The 25,077-nt window shown below is 40.9% G+C and overlaps 1 protein-coding gene across 2 annotated transcripts in view; it reads right to left on the bottom strand.

The window, feature by feature from the left end:
* LOC122543221 (collagen alpha-1(XIX) chain) overlaps positions 1-25,077 on the bottom strand; it is a 412,403-nt gene that overhangs the window by 10,096 nt on the left and 377,230 nt on the right. For both annotated transcript variants that reach the window (XM_043681707.1, XM_043681699.1), the window contains exons 50-51: positions 17,376-17,442; positions 8,637-8,780 (exon numbers count right to left, since the gene is read on the bottom strand). In XM_043681707.1, coding sequence (XP_043537642.1) covers positions 8,637-8,780; positions 17,376-17,442 — 211 coding nt within the window. The remainder of the gene's footprint in view (positions 1-8,636; positions 8,781-17,375; positions 17,443-25,077) is intronic.

Raw genomic sequence — 25,077 nt, 5'->3', positions numbered from 1 at the left:
GGAAGGAATCCTGAGGGACAGGATGTACATGTATTTGGAAAGGCAAGGACTGATTAGGAATAGTCAACATGGCTTTATGCGTGGGAAGTCATGTCTCACAAACTTGATTTAAATTTTTGAAGAAGTAACAAAGAGGATTGATGAAGGCAGAGCAGTAGATGTGATCTATATGGACTTCAGTAAGGCATTTGAATAGGTTCCCCATGGGAGACTGGTTAGCAAGGTTAGATCTCTTGGAATACAGGGAGAGTTAGCCATTGGATACAGAACTGACTCAAAGGTAGAAGACAGAGAGTGGTGGTAGAGAGATGTTTTTCAGACTGGAGGGCCTGTGACCAGTGGAGTGCCACAAGGATCGGTGCTAGGACCACTACTTTTCGTAATTTATATAAATGATTTGGAGGTCTAATTGGTAAGTTTGCTGATGACACCAAAATTGGAGGTATCGTGGACAGCGAAGAAGGTTACCCCAAATTACAATGGGATGTTGATCAGATGGGCCAATGGGCTGAGAAGTGGCAGATGGAGTTTAGATTTTAGATTGGATTACCTACAGTGTGGAAACAGGCTCTTCGGCCCAACTGTCTACACCGACCCACCAAAGAGTAACCCAGAGAGTGGTGACAGTGTGGAATGCTCTTCCCCAGAGGGCAGTGGAGGCCCAGTCTCTGGATTCATTTAACAAAGAGTTGGATAGAGGTCTCAAGGATAGTGGAATCAAGGGTTATGGAGATGATTAAAATAAATCTGAAAAAAAACTATCTAATGAAGGATATTAAAGTCCTTTTCAAAAATGCCTTCTAGCATATGTTCTGGATTTCACCCAATTGCAAAAAAATGTTTGTTTTAGTGTGAATGCAATGCAAATGATCATAATCCATTAATGCCAGATTTTGGTAATTAGTGCTAATGCAAGAATACTGTACTTGTTCTACTCACTTTTGTCTGGCAAGTCGCTTAGTTAAGAATGATCAGCCATGATCATGTTGAATGGTGGTGCAGGCTCGAAGGGCAGAATGGCCTACTCCTGCACCTATTGTCTATTGTCTATTGTATATTGTCTACCTGACCCAGACTCATTCCCCCTAACTCTAAGGGCAATTTAGCATGACCAATTCACCTAGCCTAACCTGCATATCTTTGGACTGTGGGAGGAAAATCACGCAGACACAGGGAGAATGTGCAAACTCCACACAGACAGTCACCTGAGGGTGGAATTGTACGCGGGTCCCTGGTGCTGTGAGGCAGCAGTGCTAACTACTGAGTCACTGCGCCACCCCAAGTAATTCGTTCAATTTAGTTAAATGCGAGGTGCTGCATTTTGGGAAAGCAAATCTTAGCAAGACTTATACACTTAATGATAAGAGCCTAGGGAGTGTTGTTGAACAAAAAGACCTTGGAGTGCAGGTTCATAGCTCCTTGAAAGTGGAGTTGCAGGTAGATAGGATAGTGAAGAAGGTATTTGGAATGCTTTCTTTTATTGGTCAGAGTATTGAGTAGAGGAGTTGGGAGGTCATGTTGAGGCTGTACAGGACATTGGTTAGGCCACTGTGGGAATATTGCATGCAATTCTGGTCTTCTCCCTAACAGAATGATGTTGTGAAACTTGAAAGGGTTCAGAAAAGATTTACAAGGATGTTGCCAGGGTTGGAGAGGGAGCTATATGGAGAGGTTGAATAGGCTAGTGTTGTTTTCCCTGGAGCGTCAGAGGCTGGGGGTGATCTTATAGAGGTTTATAAAATCATGAGGGGCATGGATAGGATAAATAGATAAAGACTTTTCCCTGGGGTGGGGGGAGTCCAGAACTAGAGGGCATAGGTTTAGGGTGAGAGGGGAAGATATAAAAGAGACTTAAGAGGCAACTTTCCACACAGAGGGTGGTATGTGTATGAAATGAGCTGCCAGAGGAAGTGGTGGAAGTTAGTACAATTGCAACATTTAAAAGGCATCTGGATGGGCATATGAATAGTAAGGGTTTGGAGGGATATGGGTCAAGGTGGATCTAGATTGGGTTGGGATATCTGGTCGGCATGGACAAGTTGGACCAAAGGGTCTGTGTCCATGCTGTACATCTCCATGACTCTACTGTTGTGGCAAGAAATAACATTCACTCCAAAACAAAACAGTCTGAAGGGATGAGAGACTTTAACTCAAGAAATAAGACACTAAAATACTTGGAGAACCTTTAAAAAATAACCAAAAAGAAACAAAAATAAACATGATTTTTGCTCAGTAGGTCAAAACTAAGCGACTTGCCAGACAAAAGTGAGTAGAACAAGTACAGTATTCATGCATTAGCACTAATTACCAAAATCTGGCATTAATGGATTATGATCATTTGCATTGCATTCACACTAAAACAAACATTTTTTTGCAATTGGGTGAAATCCAGAACATATGCTAGAAGGCATTTTTGAAAAGGACTTTAATATCCTTCGTTAGATAGGTTTTTTTCAGATTTATTTTAATTAACAATTTTGAAGATTCCAGTACATTTTAATCAGAAATAAATCCGAATGTAGGAAATATTGTGGCAACAACAAAAGTAAAAGTCTCAGTGATTCCTTCTCTCAGCCACATCAGGATGATTCTTTCAGAGAGATTTTAAAAATAAATTCCTGCTGGTTCATTCCTTTTGATTACAAGGCCAGCTTGCCATCAGCATCTGCTGGGCATCTACACAGAACGTCTGCTAAACCAGGAACAGTTTCTGCAATGATTCTCAAGTGCTGGCATATACATTTCAATACCATTTAATCTCAACTCAACCATCTTCCTTCATTCCCAAGCAGTCCCCACCTTCCAGTCTCCATGATCACCAAGTCACAGCTGGTTATCAAGTCGAACCCATTGCAGATCACATGACTCTTTTCATTATTCAATTTTAGCTTAAATTAAAGAGATAGTCTAAAACATAACTGTTTTGTAAAGCCTCATGAAATAATGGAAGAATGTCATAAGGCATTTGCAAAATGCAGTCAAGAAAATTTGAAATTGAGCAACAGAGATAAATAGGACAATTGATTAAAATTTACTCAATAAGGTAGGTTACACGCAGATCTTTAAAAAGGACAAGGAGGGAGGTATTTGGAGAAGAAAGTTCGAAGACTTTGGCTAAGGGTTTTGACAGCTGAAGGCCTGGTTGCTGATGAAGAAACAAAGAAAACCATATAAATCAGTCAGTCATGATTCCTGCAGGCAAAGACATCAGATCTTAAAACAGCATTTCTTCTGCACAGTTACAGAAAGACCTATGTGCAAATAATAATTTACACATGCCATCAGAATCTACCTAGAGACAGAAAATCAGAGAATTGTCACTTTTGGATAGTTGAGACTTTGATTGTCAAGACAGATCAGGGACCAATTTAACTGTGTGGAAGTGGAAGTTTATAAAAACAAATTAAAAGAGGTCACAGTTTAAAGCACTGTTGAAAAGTCTCTTTCCAGATAAGTGAGAATTGATATATCTACAAAATGTAACCAGGTGAAGTCCCCTGTGAGGAAAATACAGTGTGCAGAGAATCTGACATTTCAACATGCAGGTAGAAAATAATTGCCACTTTGGTATTTAAATTTAGATTGTAGAATCATAGAAATCAGAGGTCAGATATTTACTTTTATATGTTCGACATCACTGGCTAAGGCAGCATTTATTGCCCATCCTTTGTTTCCTGGAGGGTAGTTGAGAGTTAAACACATTGCTGTGGGTCTGGATTCACATTGCCATACCAGGTAAGAATGCCAGATTTCCTTCTTTAAATACTGAACCTGATGGATTTTCATAACAATTGACAGTGGTTGCATTGTCACCATTGGGCTAGCTTTGAATTTCATGTTTATTTCATTGCATTTCCCCAATACATTATACTGAGGTTTAGTGGAAACAGGGGAGAGGAGGGGAGGGGTAAGTTTAAAAGAGATGTGCAAGGCAAGTTTTCCACACAAAAGGTAGTGTGTGTCTGGAAGTTGCTACCAGAGGAGGCAGTGGTAGCAAACACAATAACACCATTCAACAAGCACCTGGATGAATACGTGATAAGGAAGGATCTTGTAGGTGAAGACAGTTTTAGTATGGAAGGGCAAAATGCTTTGGTGCAGGCTTGGAGGGCTGGATGGCCTGTTCCTATGCTGTATTGTTCTTCATTATCAGTTCTTAATAAAGAACAATGAGGTGCACGCATTCCAAGGTGACTGAATAGGTTTCCAGTGGGAATGCACAAGAAAAGTTAGCTATGTGAGTTTTCGAAAATAAATCCACAGCCATAAATCAACAGAACAAGATTTAGCACTGGAATAAAGGTGTAAAGGCAGTCCCTGGCTTAGTAACAGGTTCTGTTCCTCAGTACGTTCATAAGTTGTTTTGTACGCAAGTTGGAACACAATACAGTACAATATAAAATAGCCAATAGTAAGTACAAGTGAATGTCCATATGCTGGATCTTTAAAAATAATAATAATATGGGATCTTGTTCATAAATATGAGCATTCATAAGTCAGATGTCGTAAGTTGGGAATTTGTATCTTAATCATTCTATAATATAGAAGCATCGGTATCTCCTGTAACAACCTTTGTTTAGCAGGAGTGACACAAAAAGAAACTGACAAAGAGGCAATGTTGAAAAGTTCAAAGAATTTACTAAAAAAAATCAAAAACTGTAGAGCAAAGTTTCCAAGAAGACAAAAAAACAGTCCAATAGTTATAATCCAAAGTAGTAATGCCAGGTCCTCTGAAGGTAAAGAAAATCTTATGGAATACCAATGTATAGTGAATGTGTCAGGGAGACTCTTCCACCATAGGGAAAGAATATTAACCCCTGTTAATGTGGAGCTCCCAAACCCAAGGAAGCAAAACTGCAACTGGAACATTGACAAGGTTTTGTTTTTCTGGCAAGCAGCCCAGCATTATTAGAAGTCTTGGATACTTAAACAATCCAAATTGCTCTTTTTCATTGAAGTGTCCATTTGGCCTGAGCACTAATGTATTTCAAACAGCATTGAATAGATCCTCTTTGTTCCACTGGAGTCCACAGATAAAGCTTAAAAAATGATCAAGGTCATACTTCATCGCTTGTCCTTTTCATTTTGTATTCCTGAAAGGGAAATAAAATGGATATTTCACGCGCAGAGGTGAAGACAGAAAGTTATTATTAATGAACAATTTTGCTTAAGTATGGCTTAATGAACTGGAGTAACATGTATAAACTACTTTATCAATAGCATTAATAGCTGAAGAAATGGGGTGTGTTTTTGCATTATTACATTGATTACTGTTAAGTTTTAACTGAGACGTGCAAGTAAAGGGCTATGGCCCACCATGTAAATTAACACCCAGCACTGAATGATTAATCTAGCAGGCAAGATGCAATTTTATCAAGAAGCTATGTTCCTGGTGATGCACACTTGCTTTAAGAGGAATAAATCAGGGAGATCAAGACTTCTATAATCTCAAGACCCTAGCAAAGAATGAATCAAAGTCGAAAATTGTCCATTAAATCTAGATTTTCGCACAATTCAGGTGTTAGGAATAATGTCAAGAGACATATTTGGAGCTTTAAAAAAAATAAACATTCCAAATGCAATGGCCAGATTATAATATATAATATCTCAATGGACGGAAACTGGAAACTGGAGGAGAGGCAGATGTCTATTACAGACAGCCATAAATCAACTGGGTGAGGTTCAGTATGAGAATTTAGGTGTAAAGGCAGTCCCCAGGTTACAAATGGGTTTGGTTCCTGAGTACATTGGTAAGTCGCTTTTGTATGAATGAATGTTTGCATGCTGGATTCTTAAGATCTCATTTGTAATTATGAGTGCTTGTAAAAGACAGATGTTTATAAATAGGGATCCAGGTATAACTTAATCATTCCATAATGTATAATCCTCTGCACCACTGCCTACAAATCAGATGAGAGGAAAATAATTTGCTTCAGACACTAGAAAAGTATTGCTTGAAATAGTGAGATTTATAAATATCATGCTTGGAAGAGGGGAATGTTTCATAGTATCTAGGGTTGTACATGGCTAATGGACAAATTTGCTTTCTCCTGCTCGATCAGGTTTTTTGGGAATAAGCTTGTGAAGAAGGTCTGACCAACATTCATTAATTTTAATTTTTCTGTCCTTATAGAATCATAGAATTCCTATAGTATAGAAGTAGGCCATTCAGCCCATCAACTCGACACTGATCGTTTGGAGAGCATTTCACCCAAACCCACTCTATCCCTGTAACGCTGGATTTCCCATGGCCAATCCACCTAGCCTGCACATCTTTGAACTCTGGGAGGAAACCCACGCAAACATGGGGATTATGTGCAAACTCCACATGGACAGTCACCTGAGTCTGGGATCGAACATGGGTCCCTAGTGCTATGAAGGAGCAGTGATAACCAGTGAACTATGGTGCCACCCCATAATGTGCCAGAATTGAACTGCGTATTTGAGGAAACAATTCCAGTAACACTCCCACCAGGATTTAAATCGAAGATTCTTCATGAATGTAAGGCAGCCTGTAAGGAGAGTCAAGTTGTATAAGGAACTTGTATGTAGGTTGTAATTCTAGAGGATGTAACATTCAATTAAACATCAGAACTTCCCTCTGGTCTTGGTACTTCAAGATCTTGGCTAATGTTATAATCTCTGTGATGTATGTTTTAAGACCAGGTAGGCCTCTTAAATCAGCACCATTGGTCTGAAGACATAATGAGATCAGAAACTGCTGGCTGAAGGAATAGTTCAGCATTTTCAATGACCTTGAAATATTGGGAAATCTGCATCTTAAAGCCAGACAGTTTCATGATAGATTGTACATCTTCCATACTGTATAGATCTTTTTGTTCAATATCTTTGAAAGAGGAAAATGATTGGTTACAAGACTTGATGATTTGTATACTCAATGTCCATCACGCAATGTGTAAAATTGAAGCACAGTTCTATTTAAACTCTCATGACTTGGTTTGTTATGGTGGTGAAATGATTAGAACAAAGACTTGGGAGGTAATTTTATTCTATCCTGCCAAACAGGTGGGTGATTTGTTACGCCCAAACCAAGTTAAATACCCGAGGTCTGAAATGGGTAAAGGGCACAAAATGATACTCACCCACTTTTGTCTCAGCTGGTGCGTAGCCTGTGAACAACTCATAAATCATTATATTGCATTCACTTTGCTGTTTATAATGTATTGTCCTTATTTGAGTGTCAAGTAAGTCCATGAATGGGGCTTTCCCACTTTCGCGTTACTCTGTGTTACACCTGCAGCTTGACAGGATTTTCTTCTCACTCCTGCATTGTCAGTCTATTAACTCTCACCAATTAATGTGGAAGGCTATTCCAGCCATTTCCCGTTGCCTCACATTAATGGCTTTCCTCCCTCCCGAGCTTCTTGCTGCAGTTCGCTGCCTGCTTGCTCCACAAAAATTTGCTAAATTACAGTCCCAGCATTTCATTCCATTTAAAGCAATGTTATTTCAGCTTAATGACCCCAATGCTTTCCTGCCACTCACATATGGCCATTTCCACCTCTTGCCTCTCTTTATCTGTCACTTTGCTTATCTCCACTGAATTAGAATTAGTAACCCTATAGAGTGGGAACAGGCCCTTCACCCAACAAGTCCACAGTGACTGTCTGAAGAATAACACATCCAAACTAATTTCCCTATCCTATATTTATCCCTTATTAATGCACCTAGCCTACACTATGGACAATTTAGCATGGCCAATTCATCTAACCTGCACATCTTTGTGACTCTGGAAGGAAACTCAAGCATCTGGGAGAATGTGCAAACTCCACACAGATGGTCTGCCCGAGGCCAGGATCGAACCAAGGTCCCTGGCGCTTTGAGGCAGCAGTGCTAACCACTGAGCCACTGTGCCACTCACTGAATATTTGCACTTTGAAAATGATGGATAGCACTAAACTCTACATGACTAACCTACATGATCCTTTTTATTCCATGTACAACTGTTTTAGGGGACAGTTTCTTTTGTTTTAAGCCTATTGTTCTTCTGATTGGTTTGCTCAGAACAATCAGAAAGGTTATATACCATTGGAGAATAATCCCGCTGAGCAGTGAATTTGATGTACGGTATTGTTCATTTTTCATGCAATTTCTGCAGTATCTTCTCTACTAGTCCCCATCCCTTCCTGTGAAGGACTCTGTGCTGTCTCAAATGTGCGAGTCATCACACATCTTCTTATACTTTCAGCGTTTAGTACCACGTAACCAGGTGAAGCATGTGCTTACGCCTATTTCTGTAGCTCCGTATTACAGTTGGCTGAGAAGGAAACTCACCTGCACTTTCTGCTACCTTTAGTTGTTCTACAAGGATCTGTGGATTGGTAATCAACCTATTTAGCCATGCACCACTCTTGCCCATTAAGTACCGGAATTGGACTTGAACCTACATCTGAGTTTAAACCTAGTTCAGAGGCAGGGACAGTAGCCATTGAACCAGAGGACCTGCTGCATATATCTTTCTGTGAAACATGCTTGCAAATTGATGTAACTGTTTTACCTTGACAAAGATAATTTTGTTTCCTGAACCAGTATACCAATATCAATTCAAATCATGACGAGGCTCTCCATGCAATTGTAAAAATGCTACCATGATGATAATTTTGGATAAATCTTACCTCTGGCTCCTTGTGGCCCAGTCGCTCCTCGAGGCCCAGGCAGTCCTGGCAGGCCATCATTTCCAGGTGGCCCTGGTAGGCCTATTTTCGCCTGAGCAGCCAACATTGCTGCAGGAGATTTCAGTTTGTAGTGAGCAAGTCTCTCTGGAAAGGAAATCAAATTAAAAGAGGCAAAGTGTATTATTCCATAGCAAGATGACAATACTCACTTACTCTGACAGCTGCAAGAGGCGGCATTCAGACCCTCTAGTCCATTCCACCATTGAGTTAGGCTAATCTGCATTGTCGCTCTAGCTGCTCACATTGATTCCTTAACCCTTTACAGCCTTACATAACAAATCTATTAACTCACTTTTGAAATGTTTATTTGACCCCTTGAGCCTCAACAACGCTGTGGGGGATAGAGTTGCAAATTCTCACTCCCCTTTTATCTGAAGCATGTAGAAAATCCCAAAACACTTTGAGACAAGAAGATGAAAAATAAGTATTCAAATGAGCATCAAGATGCAGTAGAAGATTTATTTTTCTTTATTTTCTCATCGCTGATAAAACTAATGTTTGTTGCCCATCCATAATTTTCCTTCAACTGAATGGCTTCCTCACCCATGACAGAGAGCACTTAAGAGTCAGCCACATTGCAGTGTGCTTGGAGTCACATGTTCGCCACTCCAGGTAAGGACAGCAGATTTCCTTTCCTCAAGGATATTAGTGAACTGGATGAGTTTCCTCAAATTTGATGATGGTTTCATGACCACTGTTGCTGAAACTAGATTTCAATATCAGATTTATTCATCTGGAGGGTATGACGCAGCAGTAATGTAAGTGTCATAACCCAGAGCCCCAGGCTGATGTTCAGGGGAAATTCTACTATGACAAATGGTGAAATTTGAATTAAATTAAATCTGGAATTGAAAAGCTAGTCGCATTGTTGATTGTCTTTGACAGAAAACATCAGATTTATTAATGTCTTTCATGGAATGAAATCAGCCATCTTTACCTGGTCTGGCGTACATGTGACTCCAGATCCACAGCAATGTAACTGACTCTGAAATGGCCTAATAAGCCCCATTCATTTCAAAGGTAATTAGGGGCTGGCAATAAATCTGGCCTATGTAGTAACACTCATGCAAATGTGAAACAAAATCTAAAGTTCTTGTTATAGTGTGATTTGAACACATTAGCTTGTGCCTCTCGATTACTGGTCAAGTGATACTATGACTATGCCACTGTCTCCTTCACGTTACAGGAAGGTAACTGAAAACTAGCCCAAAAAAAACTAGGTAAAATGAATTTTATTGAAATAGTCATCAGAGAGTGTAGCAATCATATATCTATTACTAATCTCTTATCACAAAGCAGTAATTAAACAATGTTTGCTTCATGAATTTACAAATCTACCTCTGAGTTGGACAAACATCGCTGAATCATTCTGGGAGCTCTGTTACAAGTTACTGAAATCCATTGATGAGGCGACTGACAGGTAAGCACAGTGTGGCAAACTATTCGATTAAACTATCTGAAACTCTTTATTAGATTATTGCTTTGTAAGCACTGCTGGGTATACATTATACAACATTTGCATTGTCTGATTAGGTTAGTGTTCACACCCAAGAGTAATGAATAATTACTGACAGGAATTCAACTGCATTTAACTGGACACCAATCAGGTTAAAAACTAAACATGATCAACAGATATGGTAAGAAATGGAAGAAATCTCAAATGAACTTTATTGTCTCATTCCCCAGTTATGGTGCATTTTACACTCGATAGTTTCAATTTCCCCGACAGTATGTTTGAGCTAAATCATCACAGTGGGCTTTATTCCCACACCAAAAAGGAAAAGAAAACATTAACATGTTATCTTTCTAAGAGTTTAACTTTCCTTGCAAGCTAGAGCTCTAAGGGAAATGCAGAGGGATCTGAGTGGATGTGTGCATGGATCTGAGTGGCTGTGTGCATGGATCTGAGTGGATGTGTGCATAGATCTGAGTGGACGTGTGCACAGATCTGAGTGGATGTGTGCACAGATCTGAGTGGATGTGTGCATGGATCTGAGTGGATGTGTACACAGATCTGAGTGGACGTGTGCACAGATCTGAGTGGATGTGTGCATGGATCTGAGTGGATGTGTGCATGGATCTGAGTGGATGTGTGCATAGATCTGAGTGGATGTGTGCACGGATCTGAGTGGATGTGTGCATGGATCTGAGTGGATGTGTGCACAGATCTGAGTGAATGTGTGCACAGATCTGAGTGAATGTGTGCATGGATCTGAGTGAATGTGTGCATGGATCTGAGTGGATGTGTGCATGGATCTGAGTGGGTGCGTGCATGGATCTGAGTGGATGTGTGCACAAATAATTGAAGATGGCTGGACAAGTAGGGAGAGCAGTTGATAAAGCATACAGTGTTCTCAATTCTATTAATAAGGGCATATGGTACAAGAACAAGGTGTTGATGTTAAACTTGTACAAGACTGATGTTAGACGTCAGCTGGAGAACTATGTACCGTTTTGGGTGCCAAATTATAGGAAAGATGTAAATGCATTGGACAGCTTGCAGGAGTGATTTACAAGAATAGTCCCAGGAATGAGAAATTTCAGTCATGAGGATAGATTGAAGATGTTGAGTCTGTTTTCCTTCAAAAAAAGAAAGATGAAAAGAGATCTGGTAGATGTTTCCAAAATCATGAGTGGTCTGGTTAGAGTCCTGAAATTCCAGCTCTCAAATCAATTCTTAACAAGAGCTCAGCAGCATTGAAGGGGTTAATTCTGCATTCTTAAGCCATGCATTGATGCTTGTTGACTTTCTATGCCAGAACGTTGTTGATCTGTCAGTTGATGTGTGGTTAAGGAGATCTTAATGACCTTACAGGAGACAGGGAGCGGTTGTGTCATCGACTCTGGCTGTTTTGGGGGTGAGAGGGGAGGAGGGGGGTGCGCATGGCTCCTGATTGTTGGCAGATGAAGGATTGACAGATTCCTGCAGGTTTCCACTTGGATTGAGGCTCAGGCATTGGACCCAGCACTTCCTGCCCTGACAGGGGACAACATAACTGCCTCCTCGTGACCTGCTGTGGTGGGATTTGAATTCCTGTTCCCAACGTATTAGTCCATGACTCTGGATTATTGTAAGACAAGCAAAATATTGTGAATGCTGGAGATCTGAAATAAAAATGGAAGTGCTAGAGAAACTCACAAGTCTGTCAGTGTCCATAGAGAGAGAAAAACAGAGTTAATGAATTTTGAGAAGAGTCATACCAGACTCGAAACCTCTGTTACCTCTGTTTCTTACTTCTCCACTTCTTCTTGGAGAAGTGGCCTAAACTGATTTCAACTACCATCACCCTCCACCTTCTAATCAATCATATACTCACTTTCAACAACTACTTCTTTAACTCCTCTCACTTCCTTCAGGTCAAAGGTGTGACCATGGGTACCTGACCTCAGTTACACCTGTCTTTTTTGGGGGGATGTGAAACACTCCTTGTTTCAATCTAACTCAGGGCCCTCTCCACCCAGCTCTTTCTCTGGTCCATCAATGAAGCTGCCACACTTTCTTGCTCTGAACTGTGAAAATTTATCAAGTCCATTTTGCCCTCACCGTCACCGAGTCCATCTTCAACTCCTCCCTTGCCTTCTTTGACATCTCTGTTTCTATTTCTGGGGATTGGCTGGCCACAAATATCCACTACATACCCAGTGATTCCCACAGCTACCTTGACTATGCATCCTTATGCCCTGCTTCCTATATGAACTCCATCTCATTCTCCCCCATTTCTCCATCTCTGTTGCATCTGGTCTGATGATGCCACCTTCCACAGGGGGGCCTCAGAAATGTCCACATTTTTCTTCAACTAAGGATTGCACACTACCATGGTCAACAGGGCCCTTAGTTGTGACTGACTCTCAGGATTAAACAATCCTTAGATAAGCACATGGATGATTTTGGGATAGTGTAGGGGGACGAACTGAGAATAGTTCACAGGTCGGCACAACATTGAGGGCTGAAGGGCCTGTTCTGCACTGTATTGTTCTATGTTTTATGTTCTATGACTCATTTCCTGTGCTTCTGCCCTCACCACTTGTCTACCCTCCCACAACAATGATAGGGTGCTCCTTGTCCTCACTTACCACTCCACCAGTCTCTATATCCAAAAGTATGTAAGCTGTCATTTCCATCACTTTAAACAGATGCCACCACCAGACAAATAATCCCCTCTCCTGCTTTGTCAGCATTCCACAGGGACGATTCTCTTTGCAATACTCTAGTACACTTTTCCTCCATTCCCAACATCTCCTCACACACCTGCGATGCTTTCCCATGCAATTGCTGAATGTGTCCTGCTTCTACATTTATCTCTTCCTTCCTCACTATCCAAGGCCACCCAAACATACCTTCCAGGTGAAGCAGTGATTCATTAAATCTAGTCTACTGTACTTCATTCAATCCAGTTGACTGTATTTGCTGTTCATAATACATGAGATGAAACACAGACTGGGTGACTGCTTTACAGAACACCTATGCTATGTCTGCAAAAATGGAGCTTCCAGATGACTGCCAAATCAACACACCACCATGTTCCCTGGCCAACATTTCTCTCACAGGCCTGCTGCAGTGTTCCAACAAGTCTCTGCACAATCTCAAAGAATAGCATCTCATTTTCTATTTGGGGAATTCTAAGACTCTCGGATTCAACAATAAGTTCAATAATTTTAGATCCAGATTCCATCCTTTTTTTTGTCAGTCCCATATGTGGTCCTGTTATGACAGGAGACAAAAATAAAAATTACTGGAAAAACTCAGCAGGCCTGGCAGCATCTGTGGAGAGAAATCAAAATTAATGTTTCGGGTCGAGTGACCCTTCCGTGGAATTTTTATGACATGGGTTGCTTTGAGCATAGTCACCTATTCTCACATAGTCTTAGGCATTTTAGCAGATTATATGGGTTGCATTCAGTACAGCTCATCCAGGTTCTCTTACTCTTTGCTCTTATTGTCATTTATTTAGCTTTTCTTCAGTCCAAGCTTGCTACTTATTAGCTTCTCATTTACCTACCCTGTTCATATATTTCTCACTGGGCTTTATCTCCACTTATTCACTCACTTCTGCACTTGCACTGCTTACCACCCCACCTTTGGTTTCATCACAAATCCGACTTTTTCCTAGCTGCTGACAGTTTTGATAAAGAGTCCCCTAACTCAAAATACTAACTCTGCTTTCTACCTCCAGGTGCTGCCAGAACTACTGAGGTTCTTCAGAAATTTCTGTCTTTTTTTTGTCTCAGATCTCCAGTATCTGCAGTTCTTTGTTTTATTTTTGTGAAGCATGATTTTTCTTTCATAAATACATGTTGACATTGCCCAACCTTATCATTATTTTCTAAGTGCATAGTTATCACATCCTTCAAAACAGATTCTAACAATTCCCCTTTTACTGACATGAACTTAACAGGCCTGTAGTTCTCTCTTCTCCCTCGCAGTTCTTTCTTAACTAGTGGGGATTATCTTTGTTACTTACCAATTTGCCAAAAACATTCTGGAATCTTCAGAACTTTGAAAGCTATCGATCATTTCTACAACTATATCCTTTAGCAAACTGGAACATAACACATCTATACAGGGACTTATCAACTTGTAATTCAATTAATATTTTGAGCTCTACTTTATTAACACTAATTTATTTTTAGTTCTTCATTGTCACAAGTCCTTTGGTTGCCTAGCACTCCTTGAAGATTTTCTGAATTTTCCTCTGTGAATGTAGATACAAAGTAGTTGATTAGTTCCTTTGCCCATTCCCTGTTCTCATTTATAAAATTTATCGGAATGGAACCATTGGGCGCAGCTATTTTGGCGCGAATGATTTGGCACGGCCTGTTTGGCACAGCCTATTTTGCCGCAGAACTATTTTGGCGCAGATATACGGAGTCATCAACAAAAATCAACATAATAGTAGAATTATTAAATAGGTAGTTTCCAGTGGTTTGTAGTTATTTGTGTATCAACTGCATTGAGTCTGTTATTAGTCCACTCCTAACCGTGGTTCCTCAAAATTTCTAAAACAAAATATAACCCATTACATTCCCTGAATTTCTTTAATTTCAATGGAATATTGTGCCCTGCTACGAGACGTACAAGTTCAAAGTCACAGTTGATACTGCCAGGGCGGCATTCAGGCTGTATTCCCAGAACCATTTCAAATAATTTATCATATGTTGTTTGTAACTTATTTGGGAGTAAAGCATACAACAGTGGGAACACGCCTTTATGTATTTCCCCTAAAATAGCATAAACTTGTGAAAATAGAGATGGAGAAATTTTGAATGTTCCATCAACATGTAACTTTTTTGATTGTTTCAGAAACTCGGCATTCCTTTTTCTTCCAAATGTAAGAATTCTGCAGGTGGTGCTACCGCTGTCGGCGAGTAAAAATTGTTCTTCATTATTTTCTTTAACAGAATATGTTTTAAAGCTATCTGGAATTACAAGTGCGTCAAAATTTCTTGGATTTACTGGGTAAGCAGCAATTTCTTTCCTTGTCCTACGAACCATTTTCTTTAGCGCTCTGTTGTTAGGCATCGTTCCTTGGCAATCCTCCGACAAATTTTCTAGGCACTCGTTAATCACTTGTAAAGGTCCCTCTACAATTGTTCTTCTTTGATGACTAGTTATTTTAATAATAACTGCAAACTATTGGAAACTACCCATTTAATAATTCTACTATTATGTTGATTTTCGTTGATGACTACCGTATATCTGCGCCAAAATAGTTCTGCACCTAAATGGGTCTGTGGCAAAATAGGCTGCGCCAAACAGGCCACGCCAAATCACTCGCACCAAAATGGTTGCATTGAATGGTCCTAAATCCAAAATTTATTGCCTCCAGCTGTAATGCCACCACAGTTGCCTTTACTAACCTTTCCCTTTTGACATATCGAAAGAAGCTTTTGTAGATCGCCTTCAAGTTTCTCACTAATTTGCATTTATGTCTTCTTTTCTCTTTATTAGTTTCTTGGTTGCCCTTTGCTAGATTCTACATTGCTCCAAATTCTTAGACAACCTTAAGTCACTATCTTTGATCCAATGCTATATTTAATTTCTTTTGTTAGTTCATGTTGACTTTCTTTTCCTGTTGCATTTTTTGTGTCTAGGGTTAATGTATATTTTTGGGACAGAATGTAATACTTTCTTAAATGCCAGCTGTTTACTGTCAAATCTTCTAGAGTATCTTCCCAATTCATAATTGCCAATCCTCATACCTTCAGAATTTTCTTCGATCAAATTTAACAGCCTAATTGCAAAATCAAACAATATCACCTTCAAATGTAATGGAAAAGATCTGTCATATTATGGTCACTATTTCCTAAATGCTCCTTCACAGCATGATTGTTGAAAGGTATGATAGACAAACTGACTGGTGAGTTGAGAAAACACATAAGAAAGATATGATGGTGCATAGGCAATGAATAACTTTTAGAAGTATTACATAGTTTGCATAAACAATACATTCCTGCAAGGCACAAAACTCTCAACTGTGGCTAATAAAGGAGTTTCAGGATTGTATAAGATTAAAATAAATAGCCTGCAAAATTGCCAGAGAAAGTAATAAACCCAAGGACTGGGAGGATTTAGGATATATCAAAGGAGCTTCAAGACAGTATTAAAGTGGAAATAGAATATGAATGCAAACTAGCAAAAAACATAAAACTGGGTTGTAAAAGCTTCTTACAGGCATGTAAAAGGAAACATTTGGTTATGAGAAATGTGGATCCATTGCCAGGAGAATTTTTAATGGGAAAATAGAAAAATGGTAGCAAAGTGAAATGAATAGTTTTTTGTCTGTTTTTAATGAAAGAAGACATAATAAAACTCCCAGAATAAAATATCTAAGGGACTATGGAGCATAAAAGATTGAAGGAAATTAGTATTAATAAGTATTATTAGTAATAAGAAATTAATAATTATTATTATTAATAAGAAATTAGTATTATTAGATAAATTAGCAAAACTGAAGATTGATAAGTCTCTGGTTCCTGACATTCCACATCCAAATGATGAAAGAGGTAGCTATAGAAATAGTGGATGTTTTGGTGAATATTTAACAAATTCTGGAATAGTTTCTGTACACTGGAAGGTACCAAATGTTACTTCACCATTTAAGGACAGAGTACGAGAGAAAACAGGGTTTTATAGACCTGTTGGACAGATATTGCACATTGGTTTGGATGCCTTTAACGTTGGAAGATTTATGAGATGCTTTTTAAAATGTTAAGTGGATTCAACAGAGCAACTGTTTTCCTCTGTGTCAAGGGAACAAAGGAGCATGACCTGAAATTTAGAACCAGGACTGAAGAATGAAATTAGAAAGCATTCTTTTACATGATCATTGGTAGTGAAAATTGGTAGTGGCAATGAAATGAATGACAGAATAAACTGGAGAGACTGAATGGCATAATTCTGTTCCTGTGCATTGGACCAAAGATTAAAATTTATCAGGCTGTTTGTTATGGGTGGTGTCACTGTTGAACCTGTCCTTGCCTAGCCTCATGTTTGTACCCACACACAAACCAAAAGCCTATATCATTGCCTTGACCCATCAATGATGCAGAGGCCAATATTTGTGTACTGTCTGCTGAAATCAGATCCTAACAATATGAAAATATCTCTTTACAGACGTGACAAAGGGCAATTGGTAAATTACCACATAGGCAACAGCACATGATATTCCAGCTTCTTACCTTCAAAAACCCTGTGGACCTCCTGTCTTATGAATCTTGCTATTTCTTCAAATGAAATGTTTCCACCCTTGTGAATCAAACAGAAATTTAGATTAGATTACTTACAGTGTGGAAAAAGGCCCTTTGGCCCAACAAGTCCACACCGACCCTCCGAAGAGCAACCCACCCAGACCCATTCCCCTTCACCTAACACTACGGGCGGGCAATTTAGCATGGCCAATTCACCTAACCTGCACATTTTTGGACTGTGGGAGGAAACCAGAGCAACTGGAGGAAACCCATACTGACACAGGGAGAATGTGCAAACTCCACACAGACAGAGGCGGGAATTGAACCCTGGTCTCCGGCACTGTGAGGCAGCAGTGCTAACCACTGATTCAGCCCAAATTTCTGATTAATAATTGCTTGTGACATTAGGACATTCATTATTTAGTGGAAACAAATGTTTCAAAATATATCAAGGTGGAAGATATCTGGGATGAAAAAGTTCCCTTGCTCTGAAAGTAGTTCAAACTGAATATGCCAGTCAACCTATAAAGTCAAACTGTTTGCTTTGAGATGACAATGACATGTAGTCTGATTTGATGGAATCCAGCTGTATTCAGGTATTGAACATTAGATTAATGCAACTTTGATTTCCTGACTAATGTTTTCAAACAGATTTGTAGAAACATGTAACAAAGGAACCAGCAGAAACTCTCTTCAACTATTACCCAAGAAGTGAAAACCAACTCAATTCATACACAAGGTTACAGAAATAATTAATAACCTTGGCCTTTCCATGATTGTCATGCTTGTCTTTAAGATACTTACTGATCTTGCATTTATTTTTATTATTTATATTGTCTGTATTATATTTTAAAATATTTTTGTTTTTATTTTTTGCTGAATGATGACTTAAAATAGGATTTTGAACTAACACCATTAGAATCAATGTTGATTGACAATTCTGTAAACAGACTTTGGCTAAAATTGGGTTAGAATGACAAATGTTTGCTACTCTCTTTTTTGTACCTGATCTACCAAACATGATTGAACCTCACTGCCACCAATGATCTCCCCTCCACTGCCTCCAACTTCATAGTCCCCCAGCTCCAGCCCTCCAGTGCCCAGATCTATCTGCTCTCCAAGATCCACAAGCCCAACTACCTCGGTCAACCCATCATCTCCGCATGCTCCTGCCCCACCAAACTCGTTTCTTTCTGTCTCGACTTCATCTTTCTCCCTTTGGTCCAGACACTTCCCACTGACCTTTGCGACACGAAACACGGTCCCCGCCTCTTCGGTAACTTCCATTTCCCTTGCCCCCAGAGATTTATCTTCGCTATGGATGTGCAGTCCTTATACACGTCCATATCCCACAAGGATGGTCTTCAGGCCCTCAGCTTCTTTTTCTCCAAGAGACCCATCCAGTTCCACACCACCAATACCTTTCTCTGCATCACCAAACTAGTCCTCATCCTCAATAACTTTTCCTTCAACTCTCCCATTTCCTCCAAATCCAGGGGGTGGCCACAGGTACTTGTATGGGCCCTAGCTACGCCTGCCTCTTTGTCAGCTATGTCAAACAGTTCCTCTTCAGTACATATACAGGCATTATGTTCCAACTCTTCTGCTGTTACATCAATAATTGCATCGGTGCTACATCCTGCACCCAGGCTGAATTGGAGCAATTTATCGACTTTGCCCACAACGTCCACCCCCCCTCTTAAATTTGTATGGTCTATCTCGGACACCTCCCTCCTCTTTCTTGACCTCTTTATTTCCATCTCCGGTGACAGTCTACAGACAGATGTTTACTATAAACCTAAAGACTCCCATAACTACCTGGACCACACTTCCACCTTCTCAGTAACCTACAAGAACCACATCCCATATTCCCAATTCCTCTGCCTCTGTTTCATCTACTTGGACATTTCACTCCCAAGGATCCCAGATGTCCATGTATTTTGAACAACATGCTTTCCCCCTCTCTGTCATCCAGACAGCCCTCCACTGCACCTCCTCCATTCCCTGCTCCACTACTCTAATGCAACCCCCCCACTCCAAATACAACAAAGACAGGGTCCCCCTTGTCCTCATCTGCCATCTCACAAATCTCCGCATCCAGCATATCATCCTTAAACACTTGCATCAAGACCCCACCACCAACAGCATCTTCCCCTCCCCACTCCTCTCTGCCTTCCGCAAGGACTGCTCCCTTCACCAATTCTTGGTTTGCACCACTCTCCCCACCAACACCCCTGAACCCCTGGTACCTTTTCCTGCAACCGTAAAAGATGTAAAACCTATCTGCAGACCACCCCTCTCACTTCCATCCAAGGCTCCAAACAGCCTTCCAGGTGAGACAGGGGTTCAACTGCCTCTCCTCAAACCTAGTTTTCTGTATCCGGTTCTCCCGATGTGGTCTTCTCTACATCGATGAGACCAAATGTAAACTAAGGGCACATTTCGCTGAGCATCTCAGCTTGGCCATCAGGGGTTGACCTGACCTCCCATTCACTGCCAAATTTTAATTCCCCTTCACATTCCCTTACCAACATAACCATCCTCGTTCTCCTCCATTGCCACAATGAACCACACCACAAATTGGAGAAACAACACCTCATCTTCAGCTTGGGCATCCTACAGCCCAGAGGACTCAACACTGAATTCTCCAATTTCAAACAAACCTCCTTCCCTTTCCCCTGACTCCTTTTCTAGCCACTCTTCCACCCTTTCATTCCTCTAGTGACTCTTCTTTCCAGCTATCAACCAAATTCATTCCTCCCATTGGCCAACCAAGCCGTACCCTCCATCTGTGTTCATTTATCACTACCCCATCACTTAGTCCTTCTCCCCACCCAAAATCCTCTCCCACCCCCACCCCCCTTTAACTGAAGCTCCCCTCACACCCACTCCCAATCCTGAAGAAGGTTTATACCTGAAACATTGACTTCTCCACCTCCTGATGCTGCCTGGCTTGCTGGTGTGTCCAGCCTCCTGCCTGTCTACTTGGATTCCAGCATCTGCAGTCTTTTTTGTCTCAAACATGAAAGATATGCGTGGAGTCAGAGAAGTTTTAATGAGTACTTTCCATTGGTATTCAGTGAGGAGAGGGACGTGGTGGATTTTGAGGTTAGGGATGGATCTTTGATTATTCTAGGTCACATCAACATAAGGAGGGAGTAAGTGTTGTGTATTGTAAAAGGCATTAAGGTGGACAAGTCTCCAGGACTGGATGAGATCTATTGCAGGTTACTGAGGGAAGTGAGATAAGAAATAGGTGGGGCTTTAACAGATGTCTTTGTAGCATCCTTGAAAACAGGGGAGGTCCCAGAGGACTGGAGAATTGCGAATGTTGTCCCTTTGTTTAAGAAGGGTAGAAGGGCTAATCCAGGTAATTTAAGACATGCGAGCCTGATGTCAGTGGTAGGGAAGCTACTGGAGAAGATACTAAGGGATAGGATATATACCCATTTGGAAGAAAATGGGCTTATCAGTGATAGGCAGCGTGTTTTGTGCAGGGAAGGTCATGTCTTACAACCTAATAGAATTCTTTGAAGAGGTGACTGTAATGGAAAATTATCCATTTACTGTGAAATTTGAAAGAGAATGCTTTTCTTTAAATCAATGCTGTACTGAGCTTTGTAAACGATGCTTTGATGAAGGTTTGCAGTTAGCTTATCTCTGTTTGAATTCTGTAAACATTCAACTCGACCGTGTGATAGTCGAACTCAGCAAAAGCTGAAGAACTGTTATGTCTAGGACCAGGGGATGAGAGGATAACAACTTGAGTTTCCCCAGCCTTTGCCCTTGAGAGTGTGATAAGGAACGCTATAAGGCAAGCGTTTGTATAATGTTTCAGTACTCTTTGCATTGAGGCATCTGTCTTAGTATAATGAGTCAAAAATCCTGTAGGATTTTTAATAAAGACCCTTTCTTTGCTCTTGCTAATTATTGAGTCAAGTCGATTTAATTTCCATGACAGTGGCAAAGGTTATTGAAGAGGGAAGGAATGTAGATGGCATCAACATGGATTTTAGTAAGGCATTTGCTAAGGTTCCCCATGGTAGGCTGATGAAGAAGGTGAAGCTGCATGGGGTCTAGGATGTTCTAGCTAGATGAATAAAGAACTGGTTGGGTAACAGGAGACAGAGAGTAGTAGTGGAAGGGAGCTTCTCAAAATAGAGACCTGTGACCAGTGGTGTCCCACATGGATCTGTGCTGGGACAACTGTTGTTTGTGATATACATAAATGATTTGAAGGAAGGTGTAGGTTGCCTCATTAGCAAGTTTGCAGATGACACTAAGATTGGTGGAGCACCAGATATTGAAGGGGACTGTCAGAGATTACAGCTGAATACAGATAGATTGGAGAGATGGGCAGAGAAATGGCAGATGGAGTTCAATCCGGAAAAATGCGAGATGATGCATTTTGGCAGATGCAATTCCAGAGTGAACTATACAGTAAATGGAAAAGTCCTGGGAAAATTTGATGTGCAGAGAAATCTGAATATTCAGGTCCATTGTTCCCTGAAGGTGGCAACACAGGTCAGTAGAGTGGCCAAGAAGGCATATGGCATGCTTTCCTTCATCGGAAGGGCTATTGATTACAAGAGTTGGCAGGTCATGTTATAATTGTATAAGACTTTGGTTCAGCCACATTTGGAATGCTGTGTACAGATCTGTTTGCCACATTACCAAAATGATGTGGATGCTTTGGAGAGGGTACAGAGGAGGTTCACTAGGGTGTTGCCTGATATGCAGGGTGCTAGCTATGAGGAGGAGAGGTTGAGTAGATTAGGATTATTTTCATTGGAAAGAAGGTGGTTGAGGGTGGACCTGATTGAGGCCTGTAAAATCATGAGAGGTGTACACAGGGTGGATAGCAAGAAACTTTATCCCAGAATGGAGGACTCAATTACTAGGGGTCACGAGTTCAAAGTGAGAGGGGAAAAGTTTAGGAGTGATTATGTGGAAAGTTCTTTATGCAGAGGGTGGTGGGTGCCTGGAACGCGTTGCCAGCGGAGGTAGTTGGTGCAGGAATGATAGCGTCATTTAAGATGTATCTAGACAGATACATGAATGGGCAGGGAGCAAAGGGATACAGATCCTTAGAAAACAGACGGCAGGTTTAGATGGAAGATCTGGACCAGTGCAGGTTTGGAGGGCTGAAGGACTTGTTTCTGCACTGTAATGTTCTTTGTTCTTTGGTAGCTGCTACAGCAGACACAAGCTGATAGGGTTCTGAATGAGGATTATTAGGATTTCCCAGAATGACAGAAAAGGTGATGAGCGAGAATTATTAACAACCCTATTTCATATCATAGCATTGACTGTCAAATGTTCGAAGAGATCAAGAGGCTGCTGAAGGGTCAAGTGTTAGTTCCAAAGCATATAAAATAGGGACCTGTTATCGAACCATTGTCCTGCTAAACTGCAATTCCTTTTGGATGGAGCAAAATGTTGCTTTTTAAGGGGTAAAGGTTTATCAATGGAAGTGAATTGTGTTTTGAGCACTCCTTGTATGTGGAACCTTGGAACTTTTCCCATTGATCTATGGATATGGGGTTTGAACCTTGCTTAATATTTCCTACCTTTACATTCACGGGCATAAATAACAAAGCTTGCAAGCTTGGGATGATTATAACTAAGGCACTCACTAATGTTTTTAAAAATAACTGAATGCAAACCATTTATGCTCGGAAACTTGTCTGACTCCACTACAATGGGCTTTCGAGTAAAATGTTACTTATTATATAATGCTTTATGTATCTTAATTTGTAATCCTTATGCCTCCCTGTATTTTTCTTCCTTTTAAACTGTGAAGTCTGAAGCAAAATAAAGACAGCAGCCATTCAGTTACTATGCCAGTCAGGTTTATAGAACTATTCCTTATCCAATTTCTAAATCTCACCAATGTGATACAACCTGTTAATTACACTTATTTAAATATATTGCTTTTGCCATCCTGACATTATCCTTCATTGAGCCTCACAGTTTTGCTTTCTAAGTTACAACAACTGACATTTATCTGGGACCTTTTAGCTGTAGTAAAGTGGCTTTTGGGGAGTTATTATGGAGGAAAATTCAACATCTATCACAAAAGCATACTTTAAGGAATGGGCCCAAAAGCTTAGTCAAAGCAAATAGCCTATAAAGGAACAGTGCAGAGCAAGGAGGCAGAGAGGTTTGGAAAGGAATCTCGAGTTGAGGAGACAAGAAGCTGAAGGCATTGCAGTTCAATGCCAAATCAATTTGTGCATGTGGCCAGAATTGGAGGAACACAGATCTTGGAGGCTAACCTGCTGTAGAAGGTCACTGAGAAGGGGAGAGGACAGTCATAAAGGGATCCTATAGAATATTTAACTCCTTTCTTGCTCAGCGAGGGAGAATTCATTGTCGTTCAATGTAAATGCCCTCCCAGCTTCATATCTGATTTCTGCTGCTCAACATTATTTTGTAATGTTCCTAGCATTATTGGAGAGAAGCCTTGACCATGAAATTCTTAGTGAGCAACATAAATTCTTGTCCACCCCTCACTTTACCTGAACAGGTGATGTGAACCTTCTTACTGAAATCCTACAGTGCCCAATTTAATGCTGTCCGTTCAGGTATATTAGGCGAATAATATATCAACGAGGAGAACGTGAGAACTGTAGATGCTGGAGATCAGAATCAAAAAGTGTGATGCTGGAAAAGCACAGCTGGTCAGGCAGCATCTGAAGAGCAGGAGTAGCAACGTTTCGAGCATAAGCTCTTCATCAGGAATGGGGGGGCGGGGGCTGGCAGAAGGGGAGGGAGGGTGTAGAGATAAATGGGAAGGGGATGGATCTGGGGGAAAGTAGCTGGGAATGCGATTGATAGATGGTGAGGGGTGATGGTGATAGGTCAGAGAGGAGGGTGGAGTGAATAGGGTGGAAAGGAGATGGACAGATAGGACAGTTCAAGAGGGTGGTGCCAAGTTAGAGGATTCGATCTGGGATAAGATGAGGGTATGGGAAATGAGGAAACTGGTGATATCAACATTGATGCTATGTGGCTGGAGAGTCCCAAGGTGTAAGATGTGGCGTTCTTCCTCCAGGTGTCAGGTGGCTAGAGTTTGGCTGTGGAGGAGGCCAAAGACTTGCATGTCCTTGGCAGAGTGGGAGGGGAAGTTGAAGTATTCTGCCACAGGGCAGTTGGGTTGATTGGTGCGTGTGTCCCAGAGATGTTCTCTGAAATGTTCCACATGTTGGTGTCCTGTCTCCTCAATGTAGAGGTGACTGCATCAAGGGCAACAGGCACAGTAAATGACGTGTATGCAAGTACAGGTAAATCTCTATTGGAACTGGAAGGATCCTTTGGGGCCTTGGATGGAGGTGAGGGGGGGAGGTGTGGGAGCAGGTTTTGTGGTGTCAAGGGAAGGTGCCGGGAGTGGAGGGTGGGTTGGGTGGGGTCATGAACCTAACAAGGGAGTTGGGGAGGGAATGGTTTCTGTGAAATTCAGATAGGGGTGGGGAGGGAAATATATCCCTGGTAGTGGGGTCTGTTTGTAGGTGGCAGAAATGCATTGTATGTAGAGTTTGGTGGAGTGGAAGTTGAGGACCATGAGGGTTCTGTCCGTGTTGCAATTAGAGGGGTGGGGTTCAAGGGCGGAGGTGCAAGAAGTGGAGGAGATGCATTGGAGGGCATCGTTGACCACATGGGAGGGAAAATTGCAGTCCTTGAAGGAGGAGGC

Source organism: Chiloscyllium plagiosum, chromosome 3 (genome assembly GCF_004010195.1).
Source record: "Chiloscyllium plagiosum isolate BGI_BamShark_2017 chromosome 3, ASM401019v2, whole genome shotgun sequence".
Classification (NCBI taxonomy): domain Eukaryota; kingdom Metazoa; phylum Chordata; class Chondrichthyes; order Orectolobiformes; family Hemiscylliidae; genus Chiloscyllium; species Chiloscyllium plagiosum.
Note: the sequence above shows the minus strand (reverse complement) of the source record. Positions and strands in the feature narration are given on the sequence as shown.